The sequence below is a fragment of the Mixophyes fleayi genome, chromosome 10, assembly GCF_038048845.1.
Source record: "Mixophyes fleayi isolate aMixFle1 chromosome 10, aMixFle1.hap1, whole genome shotgun sequence".
Taxonomy (NCBI): Eukaryota; Metazoa; Chordata; class Amphibia; order Anura; family Limnodynastidae; genus Mixophyes; species Mixophyes fleayi.
In genome coordinates this window covers 52,500,243-52,513,240 of record NC_134411.1, presented here as the reverse complement: position 1 = coordinate 52,513,240, position 12,998 = coordinate 52,500,243, and the positions used below count along the sequence as shown (strand labels likewise).

The 12,998-nt window shown below is 42.0% G+C and overlaps 1 protein-coding gene across 1 annotated transcript; it reads right to left on the bottom strand.

Annotated features, from left to right (window-relative positions):
- Window positions 1-10,224: 10,224 nt before the first annotated feature.
- ZNRD2 (zinc ribbon domain containing 2) lies at window positions 10,225-12,309 on the bottom strand. The gene is made up of 4 exons (XM_075188754.1): window positions 12,171-12,309; window positions 11,275-11,423; window positions 11,105-11,189; window positions 10,225-10,693 (listed from the first exon to the last, which is right to left on the bottom strand). Exons 1-4 carry the CDS (start codon window positions 12,181-12,183, stop codon window positions 10,386-10,388), a joined length of 555 nt encoding a protein of 184 aa, XP_075044855.1. The 5' UTR covers window positions 12,184-12,309; the 3' UTR covers window positions 10,225-10,385.
- Between the last annotated feature and the right edge of the window lie 689 nt (window positions 12,310-12,998).

Below are 12,998 nucleotides of genomic sequence, written 5' to 3'. Positions count from 1 at the left end.
AGATGTCCACCTCTACAATTCCAGCACCCTGTCCTTGAATTGGCAGCTTGCACATCTCTGGCCATCTCTGTTGCTGGGGTAAAATGGCTGGTGCATCCACCGTCTCATGCGATCGCCCTCCATACGGCCTATATGATCCATCCTGGGCCTGGTAACAGTGCCGACTCTGCCTTCCTGGCCCCATGTCATCTGTCATCATCCTCCCTATTCTCAGCCTCTGTCTACTGGATCACAGCCTGCCCGACTGCCTATGGCCTAGCACCTGGCCCTGTCAGCCCAATGTCTCTGGAGAGTGGCCACCACAAGCATCTCTGGATCAGAAGCATATGCCTGCTCAGGCCACCCTGCTGGACTTTCTAACGTAGGCTGGATGCCCAAGAAATGCATAAAAAGTAAAAAAGTGGTGTTTTGTGCATTATTAAACAATACACTAGTCTCGTAATAACCCTTCCAGAGACTGCTGTTCTCAGACTCAAGATGGGGAAAGTGATTTGGTTTCATGATGGGCATCCTGTTCTGGGACACGGATTGAGTGTATTATGTACATTGGATGGAATATTGATGTTAGATGCAACACACACTATGCTGTTTTCCATTAAAACCTATCAGTTATTCCTGCCAACCCTGTTTTTGTGCTTTCTCAGAAAATACTTTCTCAACTCTACCTATTGCCCAATCTTTCTCCTCCAAAATACTCGAGAGGCTTCTCCATAGCCACCTTCCCACCTACCTCTTTGTCAACTACATCCTTGACACTATGGAATCTTGAGTCTCCACTCTTCCCCACCGCTGTTGACAACACCAACAATGTTTGCCAAGTTCGCTACCATCAACTCATCCCTCTATTTCACTGTCCACATCCAGTCCCTCTCATATTGCTTCCATGTTCGCAACTTCCCCCGGATCAAACCCTTCCTCACCCTAAATGCCACAAAAATTATTGGCCAAGTGTGGTGGTCGAGTACTGATGGGATTTCCTTCCCTTACCTTGTCCTCCAGACACGAGTCAGGTTCTTTTTTGTTCGGATATCCGGTGGTCAGGAGACAAATTCTTCAATGAAAGGGACAAGGATTGGTCAAATAACTTGGGTTTATTAATAATGCGGTAAAGATAATTTTGGTAAGCCACCGCGCCACTGACCCCTTCAACTCAATGGTAATGACAAAATATTAATTTGATCAACATAGAGCACAATAGCATTTAACATATAATATAACAATAAATACATTTTTAGGTAAATCACTTAACATTAACATTCAGCTAAAACATTTGGTGCACCAATATTATCCCTGGTAACGTTACCATATTTTACACTCAGTCCTGGGCTGACCTGTGCACAGGAATTTTGTAGTACATTAGATCTGTCAGCATGGAGGAAAGCAAGTGGAGAAATCTGTGACAAAGGTGATTTGCAGACCTACTGTACTTTCAACTAGAGTTCCTTCATATGATCGACTTCCAGCAGTAATACCTCTTATCTCTCTCAGCCTGTTCCTGAGGTAGTGAGCAGCTACATGGAAAGATTCAACTCAGATTTCTTATCTCTCGGTCTGTCTTCTTGTCACTCATAAACCTCATCTCTCTCCCTCAGAAGCCTAGAACTTTCCTCTCCCCACTGCCTTCTGGGAGTTCACAGTTATGGACTTGTTGCTATCTCACAAAACTCCTCCTTCCTGCACATCATCCTGGGCACGCCCTTTTCAGTTCAACTGTCAACTGTCATTCCAACTGTGTCTCTCTCAGCCTCTATTAACCCCTTCTAGCCCTGCATTTCAAAAGAGTTTAATAGGGCTTTGGGGCACCACATTAGCTCTTATCTCAACCATTACAACATGCTCCTGTCTGGCCTCTCCCATCTCTCTCTCTTCTTCAATTACTCCTTAATAGTCAAGATGATCTTTTTTTCAGCACTCTGCTTTTGCCTCCCCTCTCTGACAATCTCCTCACTGGCTCCCCATCCCCTATAGAATCTTAATCAAATTCTTACTCTCTCCTCGCCCATTACGTCATCTTCTCTACTTGCCAACTCCCCATTTTTTACGTCTCCCTCCCTCCTCCAAGACTTCTCCCATTCTGCTCTCCACCTCTGGAATGCTCTCGTTCTTTCCATCAGACTCTCCTCCAGCCTCAAATGCTTCATATGCTCTCCAAAACCTCACCTGTTCATCAAAGCCTACCAGTCCACTGCCTAAACCCTCGTCTTTTCTTTGTGCCTCCCTCCAGACTTTTAATTCTAACCCATACCCCTTTAGAATGTAAGCACTCAGGAACAGGTCCCTCTTTCCTCTTGTCCCCCCTTCTTATTTCCTTACATTTACTCTTTATTCTGTTCTCCCCCTCCAGCTTTATAATATTATACTCTTCCTCTAAGTCTTCTTTCCACTATGCTAACTGCTTTCTTCTACACATGCTATCATTGTGAATGGCCTTTTGTAATACTATTGGTACTATGTCACGCTCACTCTATTACTTTATGCTACTTGTGTTAGGCTTACCTGTATTCTATTATGCTACTTGTGTTATGTTTGCCCTCATGTTATGCTACTTGTTTTAAGTGTACCCTTGTTTTACTGCTGTTCTGTGTGACGATGCAGAATTTTGTGGCACACTATAAATAAACAATATTAATAAAAGTTAACCACTGAACATAATCAGGCAATCCATTCCTAAATATGGCAAATCATTTTATCACCAAATTTCTTACCACTGAACCTAGTGGTCTACCGGAAATATTGCACCACCATACTAAACACCCCTACAAGGAGTATGTAGATTTGTTTCTCTCACATACTAAATGGCAGTTATCCCACTTAAAAGGCCTCAGTTGTCTGTTCATTATCAACAAGGCTAAAATATTTAAATACAATGTTAAAAACCAATAATTTTAAATCAACTGTTTATGACTTTTAGTACAGAGCTTGATATAGATTTAATAAACAGCATATGTGGACTGCAGAATACTAGCTACACTAGCCAACCCTTCACAACTAGATTTGGACAGCATATGATAAATGACAAAAAGGACACCAATTACATAGCATCATTAAAATATTGAAACTGTATTACCCCTATTGAGTACATTGCACTTTAAGATCATTACAACCTGTAAAGAGGAGCAAAAGCAAAAATAATGGACCCTTATCCCCAGGGGTGGGCTGGCCCAGGGGCAGGGGGTCATGTGCCTCCCGGGCCGGTCAGAAAAAAAAAAGTGTCTTTTGGGCCGGTGCCCAAGTCTCTACTGCTTATTTTGGCCGCGGATCCTTCTGATCAGTCCCCCCTCCCACTCAGTGATAGGCCAAACATTTGGCCTATCACTGAGAGCTCGTGTCACATGGGACGTGCACCACATGACAGGTGCCGTCCCATGTGTGAAGTGATGCAGACAGTGCACAGCAGCGATGGAACAAGGCAAGTGTTAATTGTGTGTGCATTATGTTAATTGTGTGTGCATTATGTTAATGTAGTGTGTGGGCACAGTCTGTTAATTAAGTGTGTGTGTGAGGGGGCAGCATATGAATGTAGTGTGTGTGTGTCAGCATATGAATGTAGTGTGTGTGTGTGTCAGCATATGAATGTAGTGTGTGTGTGTGAGGGGGGAGCATATGAATGTAGTGTGTGTGAGAGGGCAGCATATGAATCTAGTGTGAGTGTGGGGGCAGCATATGAATGTAGTGTGTGTGTGTGGGGGGCAGCATATGAATGTGGTGAGTGGGGGCCAGTAAATGAATGCAGTGTGTGTATGGGGGCCAGTAAATGAATGTAGTGTGTGCGTGTGCCAGTAAATGAAGGCAGTGTGTGTATGGCGGCCAGTAAATGAATGTAGTGTGTGTGTGTGTGTGTGTGTCAGTAAATGAATGTAGTGTGTGTATGGGGGGTCAGTAAATGAATGTAGTGTGTGTATGGAGGCCAGTAAATGAATGTAATGTGTGTGTATGTCAGTAAATGAATGTAATGTGTGTGTATGTCAGTAAATGAATGTAGTGTGGGAGGGATGGGGGGGGGGTCTTAATATAATATGGGAGGTAGGCTATTAAATTGTGGGGTGCAGGTGGGGGCTATTTTATTTGTGGGGTGATGGTGGGGCAATTTAAGTTAATAGTGGGGCCTACGAATTTACAATGGGGTAATTGGACTTTTAATTTAATGCTGTTTATTGATTGTGGGCTGTTTGTGGAAAATGAGGTCTATTTATTAAATGTGATTATGTATTATTTAATGCCTGTGATTGTTGTGGGAAATGGTAATATTTGTTAAATGTAAATGCTATTTCAATTATTGCTGGGGCTGTTTGGAGGGAGGGAAAAGAGGATTTTTGTACTTACGTTAAATCCGTTTCTCTGATTCCGTCTGGGGGACACTGCTACCATGGGTTGTGGAGGGGAGCTCGGGAGTTGGCACCTAGCTAGTTTACTTTAAGCTACTGCTGACAGACCCCCTCCCCTCTACAATCCCCCTGCTATCTCCCAGTTAATCAAAAAGCCCAAAGGAGAAAAGGCCAATCAACCAAGAGCACAAAGAGGAAAAGCAGAATGGAGGGATCGCAGTGTCCCCCAGACGGAATCAGAGAACGGATTTAACGTAAGTACAAAAATCCTCTTTTCTCTTTCATCCAGTCTGGGGGACACTGCTACCATGGGGACGTTCTAAAGCAGCCCCATAAGGGTGGGACCGCTCTGTAAGCCCTGCTCGTAGAGCACTATGAGCAAAATTTGCATCCGCAGACGCAAAAACATTAAACTGATAGAATTTGGTAAAGGTGTGGACAGAGGACCAGGTGGCTGCTCTGCAAAGCTGGTCCGCAAAAGCCCTATTTCTCGCTGCCCACGACACCCCTACCGACCTGGTGGAATGGGCCGTCAGTCTCTCTGGCACAGGACGGTTAGCCCTGATGTAAGCCTGTTTAACGGTTGCCTTAATTCATCTTGCAATGGACTGTTTTGAGGCTGGCCAGCCTCTTTTATTAGAATCAAAAAGGACAAAAGAGAATCGGTACGCCGAATCTGGGAAGTTCTCAACATAAATACGGAGAGCCCTAACCACATCTAACTTTTCCCTAGATTGCTGATCAGAATGAGAAGCCGATGAAAAGACCGGAACCACAATTTCCTGGTTTAAATGGAATGCTGAAACAACCTTTGGAACAAAAATAAGGGATAGTTCTTAAGACCGCTCTGTCCTTGTGAAAAACCAAATATGGTTCTCGACAAGACAGACCTCCCAATTGTGAAACCCTGCGTGCAGACACAATTGCTAAGAGAAAGACGACCTTCCAGGTCAGAGACCTAAAATCTGCCACGAGTAATGGTTCAAAGGGGGGGTCAAGCATGTCAAGCACCAGGTTAAGATCCCATGGTGCTGTAGGTGAAACGTAGGGAGGCTGAATATGTAAGACTCCCTGAAGAAAAGTCTTGCTGTCTGGCAAATCTGCTAACTTCAGGTGAAAGAAAACTGAAAGCCCCGATACCTGAACCCTTAAGGAACCTAAGCAAAGATCCGCTTCCAGACCATCCTGAAGAAAAGCCAATAATCGAAGGAGACGAAAAGAAAACGTGTGACAGGACTTATTTTCACACCATCTGATATAGGCTCGCCAAATACGATGATAGATGCGAGCTGAGACTGGCTTTCGAGATCGCAGCAGAGTGTTTACTACACTGGGGGAGAAACCCCTAGTCCTCCAGAGCCTGGCTTCAACAGCCATGCCGTTAAATTGAGCCGAGGGAAGTCCTGATGACGAAAAGGACCTTGCAGGAGAAGATTATGTCGCGACGGAAGACGATGTTCTTGCCCTACCGCCATGGAGATTATGTACCGCGTACCACACTCGACGCGGCCAAGCCGGAGCTATTAAAATTACCGGCAGACCGCCCTGCCTCACTCGATTGAGTACTCGAGTAAGCATGGGAATTGGAGGGGAACAGATATCCCAACCTAAAATCCCATGATATGGTCATCACGTCCACTGCCACCACTAAGGGGTTTCTTGCCCTTGCGCAAAGCCTGGCAACCTTCCTGTTGTGTCTGGAGACCGTGAGCTCTATATCTGGTAGGCCCCACCTCTGAACTAGAGACTGAAAGACATCCGGATGGAGGGACCACTCCCCTGACATCATCGCATTGCGACTGAGATAATCGACCTCCCAATTTTTTATTCCTGGAATGAACACTGCCGAGATTGCTAGAACATACTGTTCCGCCCAAAGAAATATCTGAGCCGTTACTCGTATTGCAGCTGCACTCCTTTTTCCTCCTTGTCTGTTGACATATGCCGCAGCTGTGGCGTTGTCAGACCGAACCCTGACTGGATGGCCCTGAAGAAGAGTCTGGGCCCCCCGAAGAGCCAAAATAATTGCTTTTAACTCTAACGTGTTGATGGATAGGGCTGATTCCTGAACTGACCAAAGCCCCTGGAGCCGGAGATGCAGGACTACAGCCCCCCCAACACTTTAGGCTGGCGTCTGTTGTGGCTATGATCCATGACCATGGAGCAAAGGACCTGCCCACCGACATGTGATCCTGAATCAGCCACCACTGAAGCGATTCTCTCGCATCCGGAGACAGCGAGATTTTCTGGCGATCCAAATGTAGGTGGGATCCTGACCATTTCATCAAGAGATCCCACTGGAAGCATTGTGAATGAGCCCGACCGAAGGGGATCGTCTCGAAGGAGGCCACCATCTTTCCTAGAAGACGCATGCACAAATGAATTGAGGGACTGGGAGAGGACAAGACCTGAGATTCCTCTGAATCGAACTGATTTTCTCCGCAGGCAGAAACACCTTCTGCTGACTGGTGTCCATGATGAGTCCCAGGAAGACCATGCGTTGGCACGGAACCACCTGGGATTTCTTTAAGTTTATCAGCCATCCATGGCTCTCGAGGACTGCCAAGGTGAGGGATAAGTGCTGACGTAAGCAAATCTCTGAGGAGGATTTGATGAGCAGATCGTCTAAGTAGGGCACGACCTGAACTCCCTTTAAGTGAAGACACGCTGCCATCACCGACATGATCTTCGTGAAGACCCTTGGAGCCGTGGAGAGGCCGAAGGGAAGGGCCCGAAACGGATAGTGGGAGGCCCCCACTGTGAATCTCAGGAGAGCCTGATGACCGCTCCAAATGGGAACGTGGAGGTATGCGTTCTTTATGTCTATGGAAGCCATAAACTGATCTTTCTCCAAGCCGTTTATTACTGACCTCAGGGACTCCATCCGAAATTTGTCCACTCGTAAGTGCACATTAAGATTCTTTAAGTTTAAGATGGGTCGAAAGGACCCGTCCGGTTTCCTGACCAGAAAAAGATTTGAATAAAACCCCTTTCCTTTCTGGTTGTCTGGGACCCTGCAAATAACTCTTTGCGGGCTAAAGTCTGGCAGCACTCCCCTGCTTATCACTGAAGATATGACTATATAAGAGTAATAAAGAAAAAAAATCTAAAGGGCAATGGTTGTGAAGCAGAAAACCCAATAGCTTTATTACAGAAAATGTACTTTTAAGTATGGTTATTATGGGCCTGATTCATTAATGAAAGTAAAGCAAAAACATTGAGTAACTTTGCACCTTGGTAACCATATTGCATTGGAGGGGGGTGTAGATTTAAAATATGATGGCAACTTATAGTTGGGATAGGGCATGTCCTAGATCATCTTTCAGGGTGAAAATAAAGATATCAAGTATTTGTGTGCTACATGAAAAAACAGCCAGTATTTAACTTTTGTGCAAACGAAAAAAACTAATTTGCACCCCTTGCATTTTAACATGGTTTTGTCAAGGAGAAAACATACTAATTTTTTTTGCCTTACTTTCCTTAATAATTCAATACCTGTATAAAAACATTTACACTTCGATGCTATAAACACCTATAACTCATAGCTTACTTTGCTTCAGAATTCCAACTAGGCAGTTGATGGCAAATATAGCATAATCTGATATTATGTAATGACCAAATTAAAAAGTTAATTATTTTTGCTGTAATTAAGCTATTAGTTTTTACATTTGTAATAGGTAATTGAATGGACAGTTGCTTGATATAGTTTGCGTCATTCTTCAATTCACAACATTCTTTCAGATGGTTACTTTTCTAAGACTGTAAAATGTTTGCTTTGAAAGTTTTTATAACTACCAAATGATGCAAGTATAATAATTTGCATTTATTTTACACCTCTACACTTATCCATATTTGTACATATAAAAGCTCATTTTGAGTTGGATGCAAGACCCTTTTTTGTGTAAAATACACATATTTGCACTGTGCTTAAAAAGTGTTAGTTGCTGCTAGATCTCAGTGAAACCCAATTATCAATGAGGCTCATGTATTGGCTAGCATCGCTTGTGGCAATGTTTAATATTTATTTACATAGGTTGACTCATATCATAAAGTTTTGAGACAACAGGGGAGGGTATTGGCACTAATTTCCATGTTCAGTGTCTACTTTTGGCATATCATCTTTGATAAGTCATATTGACTTAGGTGTTAATTACAAATGAACAAAGCTGGGACTCACTTCAATTGGAGAAGTGTGAGGAGGAAAATAAAAATCTGTCATTCCCCTCCCATGACCCCAAAAAACACTTGTAAGTCTGGTACCAGCTTCTATGTTGTACTATAGAATCTAACTAGTGACACCTCAATAATAGAAAAATGTTCATTGTTCTGTGTAACATAAAACCAAGTGTCGTGAACAGAGAGAACTTAGTTATTTATAAGGGTTAACCCATCACATAATTGTGGGGAATAAGGGATAAATCATAACTGCAGTGTAAATAGGTTATACCAAATGAATCCAATGATAAATTGAGTTATTAAAGTGTAAAATGGGAAGACAGAAAGTCTGTTGTATGTTCCAGTGTGAGAAAATAGGAGTGTCACCTGTGGCTGCTTCAAAATAGCCCCTGCTGTAAGATATAGCCTGGCCTGGGATGGAGTTTGACACCTGAATAGAATTTTAGGAACCGCTCAGCATGGTGTCTGGAGAAGAGCCCATCTGCTAACTTGGCTATACGTTATATAGACAAAAAGAATTCAGTTTTAAAATATGCCACTTAAAATCAATAAAAGTAGTGATCAACCACATATTACTCCATAGCATGATAACGGGCAGCTCATATGACAAGAAGAACATTCAGAATTCTGCCCCACAGAGAAGTGAAGGAAATGAGTATAAGCTCTACGCTTACACTGTATTTAGGTGTGTTTGATATCAAAAGATGGACCAGTTCATAGGGGATTTATTAATAATTAAATTGGATCTATGTGACGCTCCACAGAAAAGTTAGGTCACATAGTAGTATTGGTTAGTAAATTAGGCAACACGCAAGTGTCACAGGCCACAACCCCTGGGGGTAGGAAGAGGTGTGGAAGTGTTTTTAAAAAGCTGAGACCAGGTACAGAAAATTGTCAGTCTTTTGGGAAATCAGTCATTCATTGATAAGCTGTCCATCTTCAAGTCAATTTCCCTTGGCTCAGAATATACCACTTTGATGTAAGTTATGCTCTAAATTCAATTCCTTTTATTTTAAACTGTTTTTGCTTGTGTATGTTATGTAAATTTATTGTTCATTACTTTTTATATCTGAATGCCCTGTAATTTTGTATATTAAATCTATAATTTAATGTGGCATCCTTGATTCTCTAACGAATCCATTAGCCTGTTAAAGAATATAGCTCGACCAAGTTAACCCTTTGACTGCCGTTATGCGAGTTGTTGATACATTTGATTAACAAGCTTAATGTGTACTTGCATTTACATTTGTTTTACAGTCTGGAGCTGTGCAGAGTTAACCCTTTGTTTGCTGGTGTGGGCCTTGTTAGCCTGTGGTAGCTAGAAGCCTTGTGTGCCCGTGTGGGACGGTATATTGGGGTCTTATTGCCCATATTCAATAGGTGGTGGCAAACCTGAAGTGTGTGTAGTGTGAGAGTGCTGTGTGGGGGCGATTCAGTAGGTCTATAACCTATGAGATAGGTAGAGACTATGGGCTGGAATCGTGTGTGACCTCATACAGCAAACACCCCAACGTAACGGCAGCTGGGAGGGTGTTCGTGACACAAAGCATGGATATTGATTCCAGCATTTGTCTTACCTTTTACCCACCCATGTATACACTCCATCTAGCTATCACACAGACTCATTTATATGTAAAGACAGTCAAGTTGCTGTCACGTTACATTCAGTGCTCAACTAAAAGGTGTGAATAACACTTACATAAAAAAGAGGCAAACCATGATGTTGTTTGATAGCTCATCTATATAATGAAACGGTGGCAAGCATCTAATAACAAAGACCTATTCTTGAGACAACGAAAACTATAAAAAGGTGGCTAATGGTTGGTGGGCGAGGTGCTGAATTAGTCCTGATGTTTTCATTGAATAGGTAGACTACTTTAGTGTTCAGTGGTGGAGATCTCGAAGAGAGCGCAAGCTCTCAGCACAAGTGCCAATAAGTGCACATAGCTGGGAGCTATATTCCACAGAAGAACTTTCTCTGAGTTGATGAGAAGCCCAGCTAATCTTCTCCAGAAGTGCGGTCTCAGCCGAAAGGATAGGATCAGGGACAATAGGAGATGTAACAGGGTTTATAGGAGCAGGATCAAAGTTTGTTCTCGGTATTGCAGCAGTTGGGGGGTCATGAACATGGTTCTCCTGAAGAGGCAGTTGATGCTCTCGCACCTGAGACAGAGCCGCCTGAGGATTGAGGACTGAGAAACAAATGAAATGCTAAAATTAGTCAGTGGGATTGGACAAAATAATAGCCATGGGGCTAAACACAGATAAATGAAATGTCAGATGTAGGAAGTAAAAAAAAACAACAAAAAAAACAGATAAATGGACAATAACATAAAATTTAGATATAGAAAAAGTTGTTACAGGATGAAAGAAATGTTTACAGTATTTGCAGATGTTCCTATATCTAAGAAAACAGCCAGTCTTATCTGGTAAAATGCCCCAAGGACTTAATCAACATAACACTTGACCAGTCCTGAATTAGAATATATTAAACCTGAGATTAGGTATTGATGCAATCTCATAAAATGTGATAAATGAGCTTGGCAGGTTACTAAAAGTCAATTTAACAAGAATATACTGTCTGCATGATGATATTTATATACCTGGGTTGTCCTTTTCAGTATCAGAATCAAGATCTTGGCAAGAGACGCAGAGTAATTTTTTTTGTCTGTCCTGTAATAGTATTGTCTAGAAGTGGTAAAAAAACAAAACATTGTCAGTCTAATGCACTTCAGCAAAAGGATTGTATTCTTTCCACTTTGCGTTCTCTTACCCCACATGTATCACAACTGTCTCCAAGCATTCTGTATCCCTTCAACAGGTAATCTCCCATCAATCGGCTAATCCTATCCTGACGCTCTCGCCGTGCTCTTAAAATTTTCATATCTGACTCAGATGGGGGAGACCATGTATCATCATCACCTGATAAAATGCAGGAACAGTAGAGAAATAGTCTGAGATACAAAAGTGAGAAACAAAGGCATACATGCAAGGCTGCCATAAATAAATATGGGAAAATAAAGCAAAGACAAGAAGCTTAAATCAATTTAGGAGAAAAAGAATGTGTTTGCAATATCATTTGAATAGTAGATGGTATAAGATAGAGAATCAACTGTATTAAAATGTTGTAATGCAACTAATTAGTGCATTTGTATCAATGCAACATCACACTGTAGGCAACTTGACTTGAATTTTAAGAATATGTTATATTGTGTACAAGTAACATATACATCTTTGCACTGGGTATGTGTTATCAAATTTAGAAAAACAAATGTATATTGTGGTATAATTCAAAACTATATGAATCCACATTAGACGCATATAATTCTGGTTAATGCTTTAAACTTCATTTCCCACCATCTTGTCTTCCTGCCAGCCTAAGTATTTTGCAGCATACTGAAATCAACATTGACAAGCCACTAACTCTGAAGGACAGAGAGCTGCAATGTTGGCTGGCAACAGGATTGTACATGAATAACAACCATAATCTGAAAATTATACATCTTGGAGAGATTCAATGCCCCATGTTACAAGGCTTCTATTCACAAAACGTTCAGTGCTCAACTAAAAGGTATTTAATCCCTTCTCATGCCCCATTATTATTTTTTTTATTATATCGTCATGAAGGGGCCCTCTTTAATATTCATAAAAATGTTTCTCATTGCTCACCCTGTAAAGCCATGCTGACAAACCCGGAAGTTAATGTCAAGGACCTGGAAATAGAAAGCGCGATGTGTTTAGCGGATCTTTAAAAAAAAAAAAAAAAAGTCCCATCGAAGCTCTCAGTCTAGCTTTAGTGCGGACACGCTATATTCTGACGTACCGCTATGGACCTAGGGGATACAAGTGTTTAGAAGTTGTCTTAAAATGTGTCCTAAAATGCTGTACGAAAGATAAGCAAAACCAATCCCCACAGTATAATGGATATTGCTCCAATAAAATGGCACAAGTGAGGAGAGAAGTAGGTAAACGTGTATTGGTTCTCTAGTGTTCAGAGATAGGTTCTGACTTCACTAGAAAGGGAGATCGTTGGTCCTTGCACTTTTATAGTTCAGTCTGTGTGTGTTGTGCTCCAATGTTTTAAGGCATCAGCATAAATGAGATATAGTAATTTTAGAAAACATTAATTCCACCGTGTTAGTGGTTTTTATACAGACGGAATGAAAAAATGAAACTTGAGCTGTAACACGCTAGTTCTTTCAAGTGCAGCACACCCAGTGGAGTGTCCTGTAGGAGCATTAAAGCAGGGTACACACTACACAAAATCATCATCTATATAGCAGGCCTGTACAGAGAACTCACTCCCATCAGTCCCTGTTCCATTGGAGCTTCCAGTCTAAATTCCCTAAAGTACACACTGAGAGAAACTAAGGTCAATTCAATAGCAGCCAATTAACCGTTGGAGTGTGAGAGGAAACCCATGAAAACATGGGGAGAACATAAAAACTCCACACAGATAAGACCATGGTTGGAAATTGAACTCATGACCCCAATGCT